This window comes from Mobula hypostoma, chromosome 12, assembly GCF_963921235.1.
Source record: "Mobula hypostoma chromosome 12, sMobHyp1.1, whole genome shotgun sequence".
NCBI lineage: Eukaryota > Metazoa > Chordata > Chondrichthyes > Myliobatiformes > Myliobatidae > Mobula > Mobula hypostoma.
This window is the reverse complement of record NC_086108.1, coordinates 20621797-20645612: the sequence shown is the minus strand read 5'-3', so window position 1 is coordinate 20645612 and position 23816 is coordinate 20621797. Positions and strand designations below refer to the sequence as shown.

The 23816-nt window shown below is 41.7% G+C and overlaps 1 protein-coding gene across 9 annotated transcripts in view; it reads left to right on the top strand.

Moving 5' to 3' along the window:
- The window catches only part of ralgps2 (Ral GEF with PH domain and SH3 binding motif 2), a 566060-nt gene that overhangs the window by 439508 nt on the left and 102736 nt on the right, over positions 1-23816 (top strand). For all 9 annotated transcript variants that reach the window (XM_063063724.1, XM_063063722.1, XM_063063726.1 and 6 more), the window contains 2 exons: positions 8742-8883; positions 16010-16161. In XM_063063724.1, coding sequence (XP_062919794.1) covers positions 8742-8883; positions 16010-16161 — 294 coding nt within the window. The remainder of the gene's footprint in view (positions 1-8741; positions 8884-16009; positions 16162-23816) is intronic.

Below are 23816 nucleotides of genomic sequence, written 5' to 3'. Positions count from 1 at the left end.
CTCATCTACCTATCACCTCCGTCTGGGTTCCCTCTTCCTTCCCTTTCTCCTATGGTCCACTCTCCTCTCCTATTAGATTCCTTCCTCTCCAGCCCTTTACCTTTCCCACCCACCTGGCTTCACTTATCATCTACTAGCTATCTCCTTCTCCTCCCCCGACATTTTCAAGATGGCATCTTCGCCTTCCTCTCCAGTCCTGAAGAAGGGTCTCGGCCTGAAACATTGACTGTTTATTCATTCCCATAAATAGTTCCTGACTTGCTGAGTTCCTCCGACATTTTGTGTGTGTTGCTTTAGATATTCAGCATCTGCAGACTTTATCATGTTTATCATTATACTGTCTTTGTTGCTATCTAGTAATTTCATAATTCTTTCTTTCCCTCTTATTCCTTTTTATGCTTGATTTGATATGAAAGACTGGTGCCCTAGTGTCTTAAAGAGTGCACCAGAAAATTCTTCTCTGTATATTTTATTTATCCTTTAATCCTTGTTGGTAGTTGTGAAGGAGGCACTCTGATAGTTGCCTGTTTGTCCAAAGAGAAAATTGAGTGAAATATATAACAATAAGAAAATTTGTTTTGAACTGAGTATTTTCAATATCTGCATGTGCATTTTCAAAGCTGCTCATTTCAAAAGCTACAAGACTACAAGACATTAATCCATAATGCAAAATTCTGACAGTACATGACATCAGACTTATTGTTACGAGTATTATTGCTCAGAAGCTATTTGGAAGATACACAAGATTATGATGAACAACAGAGGCTGCAGTAACTTCTTTATTTTCTTGAGTTTGAGGCTTGGGAGACAGCTCAGAAGCATGTTTTCAGCCAATGACACTTACATGAACTAAAATGGAATCTCTGTCAGGTCTATAGTCTTCCTTGACATTTAGCAATATATTTTTTAAAGTGCACAGTATATAGTTAGCTGAATAGAGTAAAATGCAGACACAGAAATAGAAATGCATCAAAAGGCATGTAAAATAACAAAGAGCAAAAGTAATTTTTTTTGTTGTCTAAACACTGGGAAAAGTATTGAAATTGACAATGTCTGTACCTGTCTTCACAAGAGGAGGCACGAATATATTAGAAATAATGGAAAAGCAAAGTTCTAAGTTAACCTAAGAACTGAAAAATAAAAGACATAATCAGGAGCTGGAGTAGACTGATTAATCTGCATTTCAATATAATCATGGGTGATTTACCCTTGGCCTCCATTGCTCCATATATTTTTCCAAACACCATCTCTGTGATAAGTCTTCATTAATAAAAAATATGTATATTTTGCATAGTAGGGAATTAAGGGTTATGGGGAAAAGCCAGGTAGGTAGAGATGAGTCCATGGTCAGATCAGCCATCATCTTATTGAATAGCAGAGCAGGCTCAATGGGCCAGATGGCCCACTCCTGCTCCTATTTCTTATGTGAACGGCAGGATGCACTAGACAAGAATTCCTGTCACATTCTGGTTTAAATGCAGCGTCAACTCACTTGAGTGTAATGTTGCCAGTATTTATCTCAGTCTCAAGTCTGTTGTTTCCATCTTTCAGCAGCTTATGCAGAGCCATATTGGATTCTGTCAAATCATTATAATAGGTATCAGTGAATTTAAAGACAAGATGGGAAACAAGGTCTCAGTAAGTTTTAAGGGAGCACTAAGACTGGTGCCCTCGTGTCTTAAAGAATGCACCAGAAATGGTGGCTATAGGAATCAAAGCCCTGGTGTATTAAAAGGAGAGAGGGAATCAGCACTCAATGTACTAGAGCTGAGCCATCAGGATTTCTGAACAATTCAATAACAGATTGTTAGAGCTTTATTGTATAACTAAAGTATTGAAAAAAAAATAATTGAAATAAAAGCTCTGCCCTGCATTATTTAGTTCCAAAAGTTGTTACTGGTAGCAGTTCTTTCAAAATTGCTTAATTTCGAGAAAAGTTCCCTGCAGTTTGGAAGACGTTGGTGTGATACTGCTATTCAAGAATGTAAGAAAATAGAAAATAGGAATAGACATGCCAATTGGCAGGAATTGTTGGAATCTATCAGAAAATGATAATGGAAGAAAGATTGTAAGGATTAATTATTATTTCATGCAAGGGATATTATGTTTTAATATGTTGGATGATTTGTTTTTGAGAATGTAGTTGTAGTTTTTTGAGAATATAGATGCAGGATATTCTGATTTTCTGAATTCTGATTTTCAAAAGTCATTTTACTAATCTTGTGGTAGTGGGGATAGAGTATCATTCATGCTGTTCCAGACATGAAGATCTTTATAATGCATAACTTGGTCTTTTCCTTCATTTAAATTAGTTGTGTCTATTTCATATCTATTACTGTATTTTTCATAAAAGGGCATAGGAAGAGAGGCACAATGGGTTGTTTGTATAATTACAACAAACAATTAAAAAATTCTATACATAATGTTCAAATTAATTTAAATATTTAATTATAAATGAAGCCAGTAGTTGGCATAATTAAAGATCATGTTGACTAGAACGATGATCACTCCATAGAAACCATAGAAACCACAGAAACTACAGCACAGAAACAGGCCTTTTGGCCCTTCTTGGATGTGCCGAACCATTTTCTGCCTAGTCCCACTGACCTGCACACGGACCATATCCCTCCATACACCTCCCATCCATGTATCTGTCCAATTTATTCTGAAATGTTAAAAAAGAACCCACATTTACCACCTCGTCTGGCAGCTCATTCCATACTCCCACCACTCTCTGTGTGAAGAAGCCCCCACTAATGTTCCCTTTAAACTTTTCCCCCCTCACCCTTAACCCATGTCCTCTGGTTTTTTTCTCCCCGTGCCTCAGTGGAAAAAGCCTGCTTGCATTCACTCTATCTATAACCATCATAATTTTATCAAATCTCCCCTCATTCTTCTACGCTCCAGGGAATAAAGTCCTAACCTATTCAACCTTCCTCTGTAACTGAGTTTCTCAAGTCCCGGCAACAACCTTGTAAACCTTCTTTGCACTCTTTCAACCTTATTTATATCCTTCCTGTAATTTGGTGACCAAAACTGACCACAATACTCCAGATTCGGCCTCACCGATGCCTTATACAACCTCATCATAACATTCCTGCTCTTATACTCAATACTTTGATTAATAAAGGCCAATGTACCAAAAGCTCTCTTTATGACCCTATCTACCTGTGACGACACTTTTAGGGAATTTTGTATCTGTATTCCCAGATCCCTCTGTTCCACTGCACTCCTCAGTGCCTTACCATTAACCCTGTATGTTCTACCTTGGTTTGTCCCTCCAACGTGCAATACCTCACACTTGTCTGCATTAAACTCCATCTGCTGTTTTTCAGCCTATTTTTCCAGCTGGTCCAAGTCCCTCTGCAGGCTCTGAAAACCTTCCTCGCTGTCTACTACACCTCCAATCTTTGTATCATCAGCAAATTTGCTGATCCAATTTACCACATTATCATCCAGATCATTGATATAGATGACAAATAACAATGGACCCAGCACTGATCCCTGTGGCACACCACTAGTCACAGGCCTCCACTCGGAGAAGCAATTCTCTACTACCACTCTTTGGCTTCTTCCATTGAGCCAATGTCTGATCCAATTTACCACCTCTCCATGTATAGCTAGCGACTGAATTTTCCTAACTAACCTCCCATGCGGGACCTTGTCATAGGCCTTACTGAAGTCCATGTAGACAATATCCACTGCCTTCCCTTCATCCTCTTTCCTGGTAACCTCCTCAAAAAACTCCAATAGATTTGTCAAACATGACCTACCACGCACAAAGCCATGTTGACTCTCCCTAATAAGTCCCTGTCTATCCAAATGCTTGTAGGTTCTGCCTCTTAGTACTCCCTCCAATAACTTACCTACTACCGACGTTAAACTTACTGGCCTATAATTTCCCGGATTACTTTTCGATCCTTTTTTAAACAACGGAACAACATGAGCCACTCTCCAATCCTCCGGCACCTCACCTGTAGACAGCGACATTTTAAATATTTCTGCCAGGGCCCCCGCAATTTCAACACTAGTCTCCTTCAAGGTCCGAGGGAACACCCTGTCAGGTCCCAGGGATTTATCCACTTTAATTTTCCTCAAGACAGCAAGGACCTCCTCCTTTTCGATCTGTACAGTTTCCATGGTCTCACTACTTGTTTCCCCTAATTCCATAGACTTCATGCCAGTTTCCTTAGTAAATACAGACGGAAAAAACCTATTTAAGATCTCCCCCATTTCCTTTGGTTCCGCACATAGCCGACCACGCTGATCTTCAAGAGGACCAATTTTATCCCTTACAATCCTTTTGCTCTTAATATACCTGTAAAAGCTCTTTGGATTATCCTTCACTTTGACTGCCAAGGTAACCTCATGTCTTCTTTTAGCACTCCTGATTTCTTTCTTAAGTATTTTCTTGCACTTCTTATACTCCTCAAGCACCTGATTTACTCCCTGATTCCTATATATGTCATACAACTCCCTCTTCTTCTTTATCAGAGTTGCAATATCCCTTGAGAACCAAGGTTCCTTATTCCTATTCACTTTGCCTTTAATCCTGACAGGAACATACAAGCTCTGCACTCTCAAAATTTCTCCTTTAAAGGCTTCCCTCCTACTGATCACATCCTTGCCAGAGGACAACCTGTCCCAATCCACGCTTTTTAGATCCTTTCTCATTTCTTCAAATTTGGCCTTCTTCCAGTTAAGAACCTCAACCCTAGGACCAGATCTATCCTTGTCCATGATCAAATTGAAACTAATGGTGTTATGATCACTGGAACCAAAGTGCTCCCCTACACAGACTTCCGTCACTTGTCCTAACTCATTTCCTAACAGGAGATCCAATATTGTATCCCCTCTAGTTGGTCCCTCTATATATTGATTTAGAAAACTTTCCTGAACACATTTTACAAACTCTAAACCATCTAGACCCCTAACAGTATGGGAGTCCCAATCAATATATGGAAAATTAAAATCCCCTACCACCACAACTTCATGTTTCCTGCAGTTGCCTGCTATCTCCCTGCAGATTTGCTCTTCCAATTCTCATTGACTATTGGGTGGTCTGTAATACAATCCCACTAATGTGGCCATATCTTTCCTGTTTCTCAGCTCCACCCATAAGGACTCAGTAGACAAGCCCTCTAATCTGTCCTGCCTGAGCACTGCTGTAATATTTTCCCTAACAAGCAATGCTACTCCCCCACCTTTCATTCCTCTGCCTCGATCACATCTGAAACATTGGAACCCTGGAATATTAAGCTGCCAGTCCTGCCCCTCCTGTAGCTAAGTTTCACTAATTGCTATAACGTCATAATTCCACGTGTCAATCCACGCTCTCAACTCATCCTCCTTCCCTGCAATACTCCTAGCATTGAAATATATACATCTCAGAAGATTTTTACCACCACTCACAACCTTTCTATTAGTGGATTTGCTTGAACTTCTAACAACATTTATTTTCACCCCAGCCACACTGTCAGCTCTGGCTCTCTGGTTCCCATACCCCTGCAAATCTAGTTTAAAGCCTCCCCAATAGCACTAACAAACCTCCTTGAAAGGATATTGGTCCCCCTGTAGTTCAAGTGTAACCCGTCTCTCTTGTACAGGTCCCACCTGCCCCTGAAGAGGTCCCAATTATCTTGAAATCTGAAACCCTGCCCCCTACACCGGTTCCTCAGCCACTTGTTCATCCTCCAGAGCATCCTATTCCTACCCTCACTGACACGTAGCACAGGTAGCAATCCTGAGATTACCACCCTCGAGGTCCTGCTTTTCAACTTCCTACCAAACTCTCTATACTCACTCTCCAGGACCTCCTCACTCTTCCTTGCTATGTCATTGGCACCGCTGTGCACCACGACATCTGGCTGATCACCCTCCCACTTCAGAATGTCATGCAATCGATCAGAGACATCCTTGACCCTGGCACCCGGGAGGAAACAAACCATCCTGGATTCTCTGTCACGACCACAGAACCTCCTATCTGCACCTCTAACTATCGAGTCCCCTATCACTACCGCTCTCCTCTTTTCCCCCCTCCCTTCTGCACTGCAGAGCCAGACTCAGTGCCAGAGATCCGGCTACTGCAGCTTGTCCCAGGTAAGTCATTCCCCACAACAGTGTCCAATGCGGTATACTTGTTGTTAGGGGAATAGCCACAGGGGAACCCTGCTCTGCCTGCCCTTTCCTCTTCCCTCGCCTGACAATGACCCAATTTCCTGTGCTCGGCTCCTTTGGTGTAACCACCTCCCTGTAGCTACTATCTATAATCTCCTCATTCTCCCGAATGATCTGCAGGTCATCCAGCTCCTGCTCCAGTTCCCTAACACGGTTTGTTAGGAGCTGCAGCTGGATGCACTTCTTGCAGGTGTCGTTGTCAGGGACACCGGAGGGCTCCCTGACTTCCCACATCCTGCAAGAGGAGCATTCCAACATCCTGCCTGGCATTCTCTCTACGCTAGACAATCTGAACAAAAAACTTACCGGAACCTACCTTAGCCTCTGCCTGTTCTCGCTGAAGCCTGTTGAGCCAAAGCCGTCCCACTCTGACTCAGTCCACTCCGACAATGGCCGCTACAACGAAGGCCGCTGTATATGGTGGTCTGCTTTTAAACCTTGGCGCGTTACGTCACGCGCCTGTGCAGTGCAGACCCTTCTCCCCGAGCAGTGTTTAAAAAAAAACGACTTTTTCTACCCAATTTCTTCACTCGCTTCTTCAGCTGCTTGCTTCGACTGAAACAAGAACCATTGAAATTTTCTCTTTTTAAACCTTGGCGCGCTATGTCACGCGCCTGCGCAGTGCAGACCCTTCTCCCTGAGCAGTGTTAAAAAAAATGACTTTTTCTACCCCATTTCTTCCACTCGCTTCTTCAGCTGCTTGCTTCGACTGAAACTATGAAACTTCGACTATGTTGTCAGCATTCAAACTGCTGGAGGAGACATAAGAGTGGATGTCATTTGAACTGTTTCAATATAAATATTTTTTAAATCTTTTGTTCATAGTTTACCATTTTACAAATGAATCATAATTTCAGGTATGTAAGTCAAAATGTTATGGGAAACGCTGAGTGGTATTTATTTCCATAAGAGTTGAATTTTCAGTTATTCAATTACTAAAAATTCAGAGCGTGAGATCCTAAAAAAATAAAAGAAACCAGTGCACTGCCACTTTAGTGAATCATTGAAAATCCTTTTTTCTCATGAACCTGCAGTAATGATTTTTATTACTTCTTTTAATCAGAGCAACTATTCAACATAAACCCTATTCATTGCCAAATTAACAAGGAAACCTGGATACTAATATTTACCTGAATATGACCAGGGATATATGTTGGTGGTGTTTTAATTATAACTGCTGAAAGCACAGAATCCCAGTCCAATGTATTGACAGGTCAAACATTATTGATTTCTTTTGTTCACCTAAGTTTGCACATCCCATGTGAATCTAATCAAAAGATCATATGTTTAAATTTTCATAATTTAATTTCTGCCAAATTTAGTTTGTATCAGCCATGCATATACACCATCCTCCGACCATTCAGTCCTTTCAAAAGAGTGCAAGGACCATAAGCTATACCATTATTCCAATAGTAAATTGTCTTAGATGTTCATTAGACCTAAGTATTTTATATTGGCTGGATCGTTCATAGTCATGATTTATTAATGTGCTAATATTTTTTGATAATAAAGTATCCTATTTGAAAATGGCGCCTGGGAAATCGAATGTAAAATATATCTCATTAAATTAATTTTCAGTTGTTTCAGGAGCCACTGGGAATAGAGTATTTGTGACAGTCACTGCCCCAGCACAAGGCAAACTGGTCCTCTTGTTATCACTTAAACAAAGCTTCTGAGAATAATGTTTCTTATTGATATAAAAAAGATGTAGCAACTGAAAAAAAATGTATCTGTTGGTTCTCCAGCTCTGATAACAAGCATCCAAAAACTCATCTGTATTTGTATCAGCTCACCAAAAATTCCAAACTACTTTATGCTGTTGGAAGTATATTTTGTATCTTATGCTCTTAAAATTTACCAACTGAATGTGATGTTACTTTTTATCACATGGTCTCAGATGAAGAGAAAGCCTCTCCACTCAGCTTCCATACTTTTGATCATGCCATAGTTTCAAATTGAGAGTGGCATGCACTCCTGCAGCAAATATAACGTTTTCAACTCCTGAATCAGCCAGTCTTAGACTTAGATAATTGCTAATTCCTTAAATGGCTCATTCTGTTTTAATCCTAATTCATGCAGTTCCCCACTTCTCTTATTTTCAAAATGTTTATTGTAAATGCACTTGTAAATACTTAGTTACTTTCATTTTCAATAACTTTATAATGATCTCCATAATCTCTTCTGTACATAATTTACATGTGAAGTACTCTTCTTTACGTTCTTTAATATTCTTCCTTCATTCCTCATTACTTACTACCATTTTCTTTGTTAATCATTCACTAACCTGCAGAAATCTTACCAGCTCAAGATCTTTAGATTACCTTCCCACAACCTCCATTCTAATGAAATGTGTTTATTTTCAAAGCCTTGGTGCCAATGGCTGCTCATTCTTGTGATTCTTCGCCATTCTGCTTGTTATAACATCCTTCCAGTGATGCAACATTATCAAGATTTGTGTTCTGAGGCCTGCAAATGTTCTTTAACACATTAATGCTACACCTGTTAAAGAAAAGTTTTAACCCACACAATGCAGTTTTGTGAGTTAACCTTGTTTTAAATCTCAGGACCTGATGTCGCACCATCCCCACAGAGCAGCCGGCGAAGTGTGGCAGCAGAGGCAGCCCTAATGAATATACCACCGACTCCACCTTCTTCCAGGCATCTGTTCACACATGGACATAGGAAGTCCCACAGCCTCGGATACAAGTCAGTAATCTTTTCATCTATTATTTAGGGATAAAACATTACATTTTCAGAAAAGAGGTAGGAAATGGAATGTTTTTTAATTGCTTTGAAGGAACAATTGGGAGAAGACACATTGTTAGTGAATTATCTCTTGTCATATACCTCACATTGTTTCTGGTTATTTTCCCAACTCTGGGCAGTTTGTTAAGAGACAAAGCATCTTCAGTCTTCTGAAGCAAATAGCAAATATAAACATTATGTTGATTGTTCTGTTCTATGCTTTGCAAAAAAACATTATATCATGGGCTATTACTTCATGGTCTGGTGTTACTTTGATAGTTCGAAATATTGGTGTTTGCTCATGAGCTAGGTGAGCCACAAGCATAATTCTTACAGTTTTTGAGGATATGGACAGACTATAACTTCTTTTGGGCAGATATTTGGCTGACTTTTTGTATGATAGGATGAACTCTTTGCTCATGAGCCAGACTATGATCTGCTATGATCTGGCACTTTATCGTTTATCTGCAGTGCACTTTTTCTGTAGTTTTACACATTATTATGTAGTGTTATTACTTTACCTTATTCTACCCTAATACATAGTGTAAATAATTTGAACTGTATAAACACTATGCAAGACAAGTTTTTCCCCTGTATCCTGGTACATGTGACAATAATAAACCATGTTTGGCATGTCAGTGCTCTTGTTTTCCAATCAGGCTAATTTACGTATGATTTCTGCAGGTCATAAAAATGACGTGAATACAGCGAACACATATCATTACCAAATAGGAAGTTGTGGAAGATAGTGAGGCAAAATCATAAAGTATTTATAATTTTAAAAAAATCTTGGAGAAGTGTTTTTAATGCATCAATTACATTGGATAAGTTGGGAGCAGTTAGATAAGGTGAAAGAAAAAGTAAATGACCAGTGAGTCAGATAAAACATTACAATCTAGTATATGAATAATAACATCTTCAATTCATTAGAATTGTATCTCTTATTGTGGCATGGGTGCTGGTAGGGAGTAGAATGTTACAACACTCACAACACGCTGGAGGAACTCAGCAGGTCGGGCAGCATCCGTGGAAAAGATCTGTCGACGTTTCGGGCCGGAACCCTTCGTCAGGACTGTAGGGGGAAGGGGCAGAGGCCCTATAAAGAAGGTGGGTGGAGGGTGAGAAGGAGAAGGCTGGTAGGTTCCAGGTGAAGAACCAGTAAGGAGAAAGATAAAGAGGTGGGGGAAGGGAGGCAGGGAGGTGATAGGCAGGAAAGGTGAAGAAAGAATAGGGGAAAACACAATGGGTAGTAGAAGGAGGTGGAATCAAGAGAATGTTACAAAAAGTAATGGCCAAGTTGAAAAAAATAAACCATTTAAAAATGTTCAATCTGCTTTGAATAATCCAGGAATGAAATAGACTCATTGTTTCCTAGTGTAGCTCACTATGCTAGATCTCTCCCAAGAAGGATTTAACAAGCTTATTAGAAACGTTAAGAAAACAATGTGGAATCTATTAAGTTGTACTCATACACCTTATGCTGAGTTATAATTCTTTCTGTGAAGAATCTGCACGATGGTCTATCCAGATAATTGAGGGAGGCAATTTGGAGGTCAGGATTTGGTTTGGTTTGTTGGTGAAAGGGAGGGGTGCAGTTAATAAAGATTTATTAAACACCAAGATTACTGAAAATTCTGCCTCAAATGTGGATTTGAAAATAATCATGTATCAACTAACATTATAAAAACTAGCTTATAGATGCAAGATTGCTTAATTTTGCTCAGCTTGCATAGTTTTTTATTTCTGTCACTGGTCAGCCACTTTCTCCAAAGAAAGCCAGAGTTTGTCAGAACAAATTTTCTGAATAGCTACATGATCTTCCCATAGAACACAAATTTTCCCTTACCCTTCAGCTAACAGGTCAGCAAGTTTGTTTATATTTAACTCCAGAGTCACCTCAGAATCAGGTTTATACTCACTGATATATGTCACGATATTTGTTGTTTTGTGGCAGCAGTACAGTGAAGGACATAAAAAGTACCATACATTACAAAAATAAATACTGCAAAAGATAATTAATGAGGTATGTTAATGGATTCATGGACCATTCAGAAATCTGATAGTAAAGAGATAGAAGATGTTCCTAAAATATTGAGCGTTGGTCTTCAGGCTCCTGTACCTCCTTCTCTACAGTGGTAATGCAAAAAGGACATGTCCTGCAGTGTGATGGTCTTTAATGATGGATACCACCTTCTTGAGGCACTACTTCTTAAACATGTCTTCAATGGCAGGGAGGATTGTGCCCAGGATGGAACAAGCTGGATCTATAACCCTCTGCAAACTTAAGTGATCCTGTGCTTTGGAGCCTGCATACCAGACTGTGATGCAACAAGTTAGAATGCTCTCCACCGTACATCTGTAGAAATTTACAAATGTCTTTGCTGACATACCAAATCTCCACAAACTCTTATTGAAGTAGGGTTACTGCAATGTCTTTTTCATGATTACATCAATGTGTTGAGCCCAGAATAAATGCCCTTGAGATGTTAAAGCATGGGAACTTGACGCTGTTCACTTCCCACTGCTGACTCCTCAATGAGGACTAGTGTGAGTTCACCTGACCACCCCTTCCTGAAGTTCGCAATTATTTCCTTGTCTTACTGTCAATGAGTGCAAGTTTGTTGTTGCAACCTATTATTCTATTCCTATTCATTCAGGGAAGTTTTTCATTTTTCTGCTTTGTTCTCATACTTAAAACCAATCGAATAATCACAAACGCCATCTCCAAGTTTAGGTTCTCTACATATATGCCAACTTTGTGAACTCAACTCTACTCAAGCTGCAACTCAAACACCAGTATACCACACATTTACCCAGACTTAAAGATCAAGTTATAACTGCAAGTTTTCTAAAAGTAAGAACTGATTAGAACTGCTTCCAATGAAATAAGCTTCCTAGCAACTTATTGGTTCAGGTTAGAGAGTCATAGAAAAGTACAGCCCAGAAACAGGCTTTTCTTTCCATCTAGTCTATGCTGAACCATTTAAACTGCCTACTCCCATTGACCTGCACCAGGACCTCTACATTCCATGTACCTACCCAAACTTCTTCTAAAGATTGAAATTGAGCTTGCATGTACCACTTGTGCTGGCAGCTTAATCCATACTCTCTGGATGCTCTGAGTGAAGAAGTTTCTACTCATGTTCCCCTTAAACATTTCACTTTTCACCCTTAACCCTTGACCTCTGGTTGTAATCCCACCCAACCTCTGTGGAAAATGCCTGCTTGCATTTACCCTGTCTATACCCCTCATAATTTTGTATACCTCTATCAAATCTCCTCTCAATCTTATATGTTCCAAGGAATAAAGTCCTAACCTATTCAACCTTTCCTTACAATTCAAGTCCTCCAGACCCGGCAACATCCTTGTAAATTTTCTCTGTACTCTTTCGACCTTATTTACATCTTTCCCCATAGGTTGCTGACCAAAACTGCGCACAGTATTTGAAATTAGGCCTCACCAATGTCTTATACGACTTCAACATAACATCCCATCTCCTGTACTCAGTGCTTTGATTTATAAAGAACAGCATGCCAAAAGCTTTCTAACTCTGATACTGCTTACAACAAATTATACTCCTATATTCAAAAATTCCTTTGTTCTTGCACACTCCTCAGTACCCGATGGTTCACTTCCAAAGTGCAACACTTTGAGCTTGTCTGTTTCAAGTTCCATCTGCCATTTTTCAGACCATTTTTCCAACTGGTCCAGAGCCCACTGCAAGCAATGATAGTCTTCCTTGCTGTCCACTACACTGCCAATCTTGGTAGCATCCACAAATTTGCTGATCCAGTTAACCACGTGATCATCCAGATCATTGATATAGATGACAAATAACAACAGACCCAGCACCGATCCCTGCGGCACTCCAGCAGTCACAGGCCTCCAGTCAGAAAGGCAACCACTTTCTGGCTTCTCCCACAAAGCCAGTGTCTAATCCAATTTACTACCTCATCTTGAATGCCAAGTGACTGAACCTTCTTAACCAACCTCCCATGTGGAACCTTGTCAGATGCCTTACTAAAGTCCATGTAGACAACATCCACTGCCTTGCCTTCATCAACTTTCCTGGTAACTTAGTCATTAAAATTTCTGAGATTGGTTGGACATGATCTACCACGCACAAAGCCATGTTGACTATCCTTAATCAGTCCTTGTCTATCCAAATACCTTCCAGTAACTTTTCCACTACTGATGTCAGACTCACTGGTCTATAATTTCCTGGTTTATATTTGGAGCCTTTCTTGAACAGCTGAACAACATTGGCTGTCCTCCAATCCTCTGGTACCTCACCTGTCGCTAGGGATGATTTAAATATGTCTGCTATGGCCCCGGCAATTTCTGCACTTAACCCCAACAGGGTCTGAGGGAATGTCTGGGAACACCTTCTCAGGCCCTGGGGATTTATTCATTCTAACTTGCTTCAGGATAGCAAACACCTCCTCCTCTGTAATCTGTATAAAGTTTGTAATCTGTATAAAGTTGATGCTGCTTTGCATCACTCTATAGACTGTGTCCATCTCCTGAGTAAATACAGATGCAAAAGAAAATTTAAAATCTTTCCTGTCTCTTTTGACTCCATACATGGATTACCATTCTGATCTTCCAGAGGACCAATTTTGTCCTTTGCAATCCTTTTGCTCTTAACATATCTGTAGATTCCCTTAGGATTCTCCTTCACTTTGTCTGCTAGGGCAACCTCATGCCTTCTTTTAGTTCTCCTGATTTATTTCTTAAATATTCTCTTGTACTTTTTATACTCCATAAGAACCCAATTTGTTCCGACCTGCTATGCACCTCCATTTTTTTTTAACCAGGGCCTCAATATCTCCTGAAAACCAAGGTTCCCCACACCTGTTTTCTTTACATTTTATTCTGACAGTACATACAAGCTTTGTACTCTCAAAATTTCATTTTTGAAGGCCCCCCACTTTACAAGTACATTTTGACAGAAAATAGCCTGTCCCATCCACACTTGCCAGATCCTTTCTGATACCATCAAAATTGGCTTTTCTGCAATTTAGAATCTCAACCCATGGACTAGACCTATCTTTTTCCATACTTACTTTGAAACTAATGACATTGTGATCACTAGATGCAGTGTTCCCCTGCAAAAATTTATGTCAGCTGCCCTGTCTCATTGCCTAATAGCAGGTCAAGTATCACAAATTCTCTTGTTGGGACTTTGACGTGCTGATTAGGAAAACTTTCCTGAACACATTTGACAAACTCTATCCAATGAAGTCCTTTTACAGTATTGGAGTCCCAGTCAACACTGGAAAGTTAAAATCACCTGCTATAACCACCATTCAGGGCCCCAAACAGTCCTTCCAGGTGAGGCATCACTTCACCTGTGAGTCGACTGGGGTGATATACTGCGTCCGGTGCTCCCGATGTGGCCTTTTATATATTGGTGAGACCCGACGCAGACTGGGAGACCGCTTTGCTGAACATCTACGCTTTGTCCGCCAGAGAAAGCAGGATCTCCCAGTGGCCACACATTTTAATTCCACATCCCATTCCCATTCTGACATGTCTATCCACGGCCTCCTCTACTGTAAAGATGAAGCCACACTCAGGTTGGAGGAACAACACCTTATATTCCGTCTGGGTAGCCTCCAACCTGATGGCATGAACATTGACTTCTCTAACTTCCGCTAAGGCCCCACCTCCCCCTCGTACCCCATCTGTTACTCATTTTTATGCACACATTCTTTCTCTCACTCTCCTTTTTCTCCCTCTGTCCCTCTGAATATACCTCTTGCCCATCCTCTGGGTCACTCCCCCCCCCCCGTCTTTCTTCCCGGACCTCCTGTCCCATGATCCTCTCGTATCCCCTTTTGCCTATCACCTGTCCAGCTCTCGGCTCTATCCCTCCCCCTCCTGTCTTCTCCTATCATTTTGCATCTCCCCCTCCCCCTCCAGCTTTCAAATCCCTTACTCACTCTTCCTTCAGTTAGTCCTGACGAAGGGTCTCGGCCTGAAACGTCGACTGTGCCTCTTCCTATAGATGCTGCTTGGCCTGCTGCGTTCACCAGCAACTTTGATGTATGTTGCTATAACAGTCTCATGTTTCTTGCAACAGTCTGTGATCTTTCTGCAAATTTGGTTCTTTAAATACCTCGGACGTTTGAGTGGTCTGTAATATAGCCCCTTTAACCTGGTCATACCTCTTATTTCTCAATTCCACCCAGACGAGTTCTCCAGTCTGTCCTGACAGAGCACTTCCATGGCATTTTCCCTGACTAGTAACACCACCCCTCCTCCTTTAATCCCTCCTGCTCTGTTGTGTGTAGAACAACTGAACCTGAATCCTGGAATAGTGAGCTGCCAGTCCTGTCTATAAAGAAGAAAAAACAATAAACTGTTGGGGGCGGGAATCTCTAACTCCATCTTTTTTGCCTTCTCTCACTGAAGCCTCTTCTTGCTGAAGCCTCAAAATCCCTATTCAAATTCTGTCCACTCCAACGATGGACACTCTGACAATGACTTTTTCACTTGCTCCTGCTTTAATTTGTTCTTGCCAATCAATCCCAAATGCTGATTGAGTGCTGCTCAAAGTTCCAAACTGCCATGAGTTACTGCCTTTTCTACTCAATCAGCAAACCTGAGTGATTTATATCTTCTCAGGCTTCCAATCTCTCTGATTGGGTGCTGCTCAAAGCAGTTATGACGTTGCTTTTCAGTTTTTTTTTTGTTTTGGATTGACATGGATTGTTTTATGTACTTATTGCTTAAAGTTCAGAAAAAAAACTTTTAAGCATTCATTTTATCTTTCTGAAGTTTTGGTAGAGCATTCATGTGCAGTTAAAAATATAAAGTTTTGAGTTATAGTTTAGATAAAAATATAGTCACGTATGATAATTGTGAAACCTTTCACTGAGATACTGATGCCAATTATTTTTGACTCTAATTTGTATACACGCATGTCTCCTTTTTCTAAATATCTTTTGAGATCTTTGGGGATGTTAAATTTCTTTGAGGTGAAAAATAAGTAAATTGTTAATTTAGTCTTGTACAGTATGTTAACAGTACAATATTCTTAGAATGTTAATTTGAGCCATATTAATAGTCTTTTTCCCACAGCTTTATACACAAGATGAATACAGCTGAGTTTAAAAGTGCTACATTTCCCAATGGAAGACCCCGGCACTTGCTGGATGACAGCGTAATGGAAAACTACACTCCTTCAAGAGTCCAGGCAGAAAGTTCCACAATTTCCAGTGGAATATCACTAGGTGTGTGAATCTGTCGCTGATGTTTTGCTGACATTGTTATCAAAGTGTACTCCCTCCCCAATAAATGGCTTACCAATGGAAATTTTTAAAAATCCAAGTGCTCAAAATCTGAAAAAAAGTAAAAAAAATGCTGGAAGCCCTCAGTTGATCAGGCAACATTGGTTGAAAGAGAAACAGGGAGTTAACGTTTCTGTTTGAAGAAGGGATTTATACCGGAAATGTTACTTCTGTTTCTTTTTCCACTAACCTGCAGTCTTGCCATCATTTTCAATGGCACTGCCATCACTGAATCTTCATCTGTCTGTAGGTTACCATGAACCAAAAAATTGAATGAGACCAACCACTTAAATACTATGGCTACAAGAGCAGAAACAAACTTGGTAATTCTATGACACAGGATTTAATAGTTTACCCCCTCCAAAATATTTATACTAGTAACAATGGGATGCACAGTGACTCAACAAGTCGAGCTATCACCTCAGGTTTGGCAGTCCGGGTTCAATTCTGACCTCTGGAGCTGAGAAAGTTGAGTTTGCATATTCTCCGTTTGATAGTATGAATTTTCCCTGGGTCTTCCAGTTTCATTGTACATTACAGAAATGTGCTGATAGGATAATTGGCTATTTTGAATTACCCCATGTATTGTTGAGTGGTGAGTGAATTAGGGTGGCTAACATGTTACTGCTAGAGCACCTGTAATGTTTTCCTTTGTTTTGCACAATATCTTAGGATACACTTGATCAAGCCTGGGCAATTTATTCACCCTAATATGCCATAAGACTGCCATCTCCTCCTTTTGTAATGTGGATATGTTCCAATACATCATTATTCATTTCCTTTTAATTCCTTACCTTCCATTACATAGTAAACTTGGTGTGCAATATTTATTCAATGTTTTATCTATCTCCTATGACTCCATAGATGACTGCATTGTTCCTTAAGTGCACCTATTTTCTCCCTAGTCACCATTTCGCTCTTAATATCTTAGGATTCTCCTTTGTCTTATGTGTCAGTGCTATCTCATGTCTTTTTTTGCCCTCCTTATTCCTCTCCTAAGTGTACATCTACATCCCTTATAATCCTTAAGGGATTTGTTTAATCTCCGCTCCTATGCCTGAATATATGCTTCCTTTTTTCTGACCAGTGCCTCAATATCCCTTGCCAGGCAAAGTTCCATCATTCTGCCAGCCTTGCCTTTAACTCTAGCAGGAATATGGTTTTCCTGAAATCACCCTGTGTCACTTTTAAAAACAGCCCACTTGTCGGATGACTCTTTTCCTGCAAACAAACTCGTTCAGTCAACATTTGGAAGTTTCTATCTAATGGATGCCGCAGTAGCATAGCAATTAGTGCAACACTATTACAGCATGGTGCACCGGAGTCCAGAGTTCAATCCTAGCATCCCCTGTAAGGTAGAATGCTTGGATTTTCTCCAGGTCCTCGGGTTTCCTCCCACATTCCAAAGATATACTGGACAAGTTGATTGGTCATTGTAAATTGTCCCATGATTAGGCTAGGGTTAAAGTGGGGTTGTTTGAGGTTGCTGGGGGGGTGGTGTGGCTGAAAGGGCCTATTCCGTGCTCTATCTCTAAATAAAATAAATAAATAATGTCTTCATATTTTGTCTTGCTCAATTTAAGATTATAATCTGTGAGCCAGTACTATCTTTTATCAAAATTATTTTATAATTAATAGACTTAAAGTCTCTAGACCTATTGTGCTCTCCCACTGATGCTTCAGACACTTGTCCTGCTTCCTTGCCCAGTAGGAAATCTAATGTTGTACCCTCTCGTGTAAAATTATCTGCATATTGCTTGAGAAAATGTCCCAGATGCACTTAACATATTCCACCCCATTGGAGCCCTTTGTGCAATGGCAATCACATTTATTATGATGGAAGTTGTAATCACCTAGGATTACAACCCTATTATTCCTGAGATGTCTGTGATACATCAAGATATTTGCTCCTCTAACCCCCGCAGAGTATTAAGGGGCCTATAGTACAATTCTATCAAAGTGATCACCCTTTCTTATTCCCAAATTCAAGCCACGTTATCTAATTGGATGATCCCCCCCCCACCCCCAAGTATCATCACCAAGTACTGCTGGCATGTTCTTCCTCATCAAAAACTCAACTTCCCCCTCATGTCTTAACTCCACACTATCATGCCTGCTGCATGTGTACCTTGGAACATTGAGCTTCCAGTTCAATAATGCCCCAGTTCAATATCCCAATCCATGCCCGATATTCCTCTGACTTCTCGGGCTTCAGGCTGGGTGTAAGTGTTGATTATAATCTACGTTACGATGACAAACTCTGCCGTTTTTCAGGGATAATATGTGGGCAAGTCTAGTATGGTGGTATTTATACCCCTGTGCTCTATCTCTCCTAATTGGTTAGTCCTCATCCAATCAGGTTTCCGCTCGCCCACCTTGTTTATAATTGAATTCCACTTCTTGCTTAGAGTGAGACCTTTGTCTTTTTTAAAATTCTTATCCTCTATAGTTTTATTTCAATGGCTTCCTTTACCAGGCTGTCCTGTCCCAAAAGCACAGTCGTTTTGTGCCGTCGAAGTCAATCCTATGGCCATTGAGAATGCAATGTTCTGCTACTGCCGATTTCTCCAGGTACCCAAAAGAATACATCTCCTGTGCTCCTTGATTCGCATTTCCACCCTGCATCCTTCTGGCTGATATACTCTGCTCCACATTTATAGGGACCTCATTTTTGACCCACGTAAGCTGTGACCCCAGCACCTCACCTCACCTGAAAGGACTGTTTGGGGCCCTGAATAGTAGTGACAGAAGAGGTGTAGCATTTGTTCCACCTGCAAGGAGGTTGGTGAGTGGTAGGTGAGTACAAGAGGAACCCTTTCTCTGGTGGGGTGGAGAGAGGATGGGGTGAGGGCAGACATGCGCGAAATAGAAGAGTTGCGGGTGAGATGCTCACCCGCACCTCTTCTATTTTGTACACTCACCTGCATCTCTCCTGTTTTGCGCACTCACCTACCTCTCTTCCATTTTTCGTACGTCTGCCCTCATTCCATTCTCCTGTCCTCACCGATCACCCTACTAGCCTCCGCGTCCAGCACATAATTCTCCATAACTTCCACCATCTCCAATGGGATCCCACCACCAAGCACATCTTTCCGTCCCTCTCACTTTCTGCTTTCTGCAGGGATCGCTCACTACGTGATTACCTTGTCCATTTGTCCCTCCCCACATATCTCCCTCCTGGCACTTACCCTTACAAGCAGAACAAGTACTACATCTGCCCCAACATCTCCTCCCTCACTACGATTCAGGGCTCCAAACTGTCCTTAGAGGAGAGGTGACACTTCATCTGTGAATCTGTTGGGGGTCATCCACTGTACCTGATGCTCCCGGTGTGGGATCCTGTATATCAGTGAGGCCCGATGTAGATTGGGAGACGGGTTTACTGAGCACCTATGCTCCATCTGCCAGAAAAAGTCGGATCTCCCAGTGGCCACTCATTTTAATTCCACTTCCCATTCCCATTCTGACATGACATCTGGAAGACCATGTAAGGAATCTGGAGCAGCAGCTGGATGACCTTCGACTCATAAGGGAGAATGATGAGAGCGACAGGGAGGTAGTCACACCTAGGTTGTCAGAAGCAGGTTGTTGGGTGACAGTCAGAGAGGGGAAAGCGAAGGTGAGCAGACAGGTAGTGCAGAGCACCCCTGTAGCCATTCCCCTGAATAATAAGTTTACCGTCCTGGATACTGTTGGCAGGGACAACTGACCAGGGGTGAGCCACGGTGGCAGGGCCTCCGGCACTGAGTCTGAGCCGGTGGTGCAGAAGGGTGGGACAGAGAAGAGGAGAGCTGTTGTCATTGGAGACTATAGTCAGGGGAGCAGTCAGGATAATTTATGGGTGTGAGAAGGACACCCGCATGGTTTGTTGCCTCCCGGGTGCCAGGGTTCGGGATGTCTCTGACCGGGTGCACGACATCCTGATACAAGAGGGAAAGCAACCAGAAGTCGTGATACAGGTTGGGACCAACGACATAGGCAGGAAAAGGGATGAGGTCCTGAAGTGTGAGTTTCGGGAATTAGGCAGAAGGCTGAAGAACAGGACCTCAAGGGTGACGTTCTCAGGATTGCTGCCAGTGCTACGTGACAGAGATGGTAAGAATTGGAGGAGATGGCAGTTGAATGTGTGGCTGAGGAGTTGGTGCAGGGAGCAGGGTTTTAAATTTTTAGATCATTGGGATCTTTTCTGGGGAAGGTGGGACCTGTACAGATTGGATGGGTTGCACCTGAACTCGAGGGGGAGCAATATCCTTGCAGGTAGGTTTGCTAGCATGGTTTGGGAGGGTTTAAACTAATTTGCGAGGGGGATGGGACCCAGAATGATGGAGCAGTGAAAGAAGTGCATGGAGTAAAGCCAGATCTAACATATAGAGAGGCTTTGAGGAAAGCAGAATAAACGGTGTAAAGACAGTAAGGTAGAAGGGCTGAAATGTGTGTACCTCAATGCAAGAAGCATCAGGAACAAAGGTGATGAACTGAGAGCTTGGATACATACATGGAATTATGATGTAGTGGCCATTACAGAGACTTGGCTGGCACCAGGGCAGGAATGGATTCTCAATATTCCTGGATTTCAGTGCTTTAAAAGGGATGGGGGGGGGAGGGGAGGAGGGGTGGCCTTACTGGTCAGGGATACTACTACAGCTACAGAAAGGGTGGGTAATGTAGCAGGATCCTCTTTTGAGTCAGTATGGGTGGAAGTCAGGAACAGGAAGGGAGCAGTTACTCTATTGGGGGTATTCTATAGGCCCCCTGGTAGCAGCAGAGATACAGGGGAGCAGATTGGGAGGCAGATTTTGGAAAGGTCCAAAAATAACAGGGTTGTTATCATGGGTGACTTTAACTTCCCTAATATTGATTAGCACCTGATTAGTTCCAATCTATTGTAATTTAGTGGAATCAATTCTCTCCCCCTTCCCCAACTCCTCACCCAGCACTGTGCAATGAAAGCATTGTGACTTAAGCTTTGGTTTTCCAAGTGGATTGTGTGATTTGTTTCCAGAACTGACTATTAGAAAGTCAACTAATGATTTTAATGTGATAAACTCTACCACACACTACTTTTTGCATTTGGGTTGGTAATTTCATCACAGCTTCAAACTGCTGAGCTTCAAGGGTTTTATCAAAAGCCACTCTGGTGTGTTAACTTGTTGGATTAAGTATCCTTGATTAACAAGGTTCTTTACGTTATAATGAATACGCTTTATGTTAGGGGGTAGAGAAATGTATCAGGAAATAAAGGTCAATTTAATTTCCAGGTGGCATTGTTGTGTCAACTAGGATTATGATCACTCAGTGAACAGTTACTGACACAGACCTTTGACATCTGCACCTGTTGAAAAGCAAGTAGGCCATTTGACTATTGACACAATTCAAAGCAGATGTCTGTTAGTTTTAGCAGAATATTTATCCTAGAAGTGGATCATGCGTAATTAAAAGAAAAGATATTATAATAGGGACTACAGGAAAAGGTTTAAGTATGTGGTTAGGAGATCATGAGGCTATACTCCTGGCCTTCAGCATTATCATGGAAAAGGACAGAATCAGAGAGGACAGGAAATTTTTTAATTGGGGAAGGGCAAATTATGAGGCTATAAGGCTAGAACTTGCGGGTGTGAATTAGGATGATGTTTTCGCAGGGAAATGTACTATGGACGTGTGGTCGATGTTTAGAGATCTCTTGTAGGATGTTAAGGATAAATTTGTCCCAGTGAGGAAGATAAAGAATGGTAGGGTGAAGGACCATGGGTGACAAGTGAGGTGGAAGATCTAGTCAGGTTGAAGAAGGCAGCATACATGAGGTTTAGGAAGCAAGGATCAGATGGGTCTATTGAGGAATATAGGGAAGCAAGAAAGGAGCTTAAGAAGGGGCTGAGAAGAGCAAGAAGGGGGCATGAGAAGGCCTTGGCGAACAGGGTAAAGGAAAACCCCAAGGCATTCTTCAATTATGTGAAGAACAAGAGGATGACAGGAGTGAAGGTAGGACCGATTAGAGATAAAGGTGGGAAGATATGCCTGGAGCTGTGGAAGTGAGCGAAGTCTTCAATGAATACTTCTCTTCGGTATTCACAAATGAGAGGGAACTTGATGACGGTGAGGACAATATGAGTGAGGTTCATGTTGATATTAAGGGAGAGGAGGTGTTGGAATTGTTAAAATACATTAGGACGGATAAGTCCCCGGGGCCTGACAGAAATTTCCCCAGGCTGCTCCATGAGGCGAGGGAAGAGATTGTTGAGCCTCTAGCTAGGATCTTTATGTCCTCGTTGTCCACGGGAATGGTACTGGAGGATTGGAGGGAGGCGAGTGTTGTCCCCTTGTTCAAAAAAGGTAGTAGGGATAGTCGGGGTAATTATAGACCAGTGAGCCTTACGTCTGTAGTGGGAAAGCTGTTAGAAAAGATTCTTAGAGATAGGATCTACAGACATTTAGAGAATCATGATCTGATCAGGGACAGTCAGCATGGCTTTGTGAAGGGCAGATCGTGTCTAACAAACCCGATAGAGTTCTTTGAGGAGGTGACCAGGCATATAGATGAGGGTAGTGCAGTGGATGTGATCTGTATGGATCTCAGTAAGGCATTTGACAAGGTTCCACACAGTAGGCTTATTCAGAAAGTCAGAAGGCATGGGATCCAGGGACGTTTGGCCAGGAGGATTCAGAATTGGCTTGCCTGCAGAAGGCAGATGGCCGTGGTGGAGGGAGTACATTCAGATTGGAGGGTTGTGACTAGTGGTGTCCCACATGGTTCGGTTCTGAGACCTCTAATTTTTGTGATTTTTATTAACGACCTGAATGTTGGGGTAGAAGGGTGGATTGGCAAGTTTGCAGATGACACAAAGGTTAGTGGTGTTGTGGATAATGTAGCGGATTGTTGAACATTGCATAGAGACATTAATAGGATGCAGAAGTGGGCTGAGAAGTGGCAGATGGAGTTCAACCCGGAGAAGCGTGAGGTGATACACTTTGGAAGGACAAACTCCAAGGCAGAGTACAAAGTAAATGGGAGGATACTTGATAGTGTGGAGGAGCAGAGGGATCTGGGGGCACATGTCCACAGATCCCTGAAAGTTGCCTCACAGGTAGATAGGGTAGATAAGAAAGCTTATGGGGTGTTAGCTTTCATAAGTCAAGGGATAGAGTTTAAGAGTCAGGAGGTAATGATGCAGCTCTATAAAACTCTGGTTAGGCCACACTTGAAATACTGTGTCCAGTTCCGGTCGCGTCACTATAGGAAGATGTGGAAGCATTGGAAAAGGTACAGAGGAGATTTACCAGGATGCTGCCTGGTTTAGAGAGTATGCATTATGATCAGAGATTAAGGGAGCTAGGGCTTTACCCTTTGGAGAGAAGGAGGATGAGAGGAGACATGATAGAGGTATACAAGATAATAAGAGTAATGGACAGAGTGGACAGCCAGCGCCTCTTCCCCAGGGCACCACTGCTCAATACAAGAGGATATGGCTTTAAGGTAAGGGGTGGGAAGTTCAAGGGGGATATTAGAGGAAGGTTTTTTTCAGTCAGAGAGTGGTTGGTGCATGAAATGCACTGCCTGAGTCAGTGGTGGAGGCAGATACACTAGTGAAATTTAAGAGACT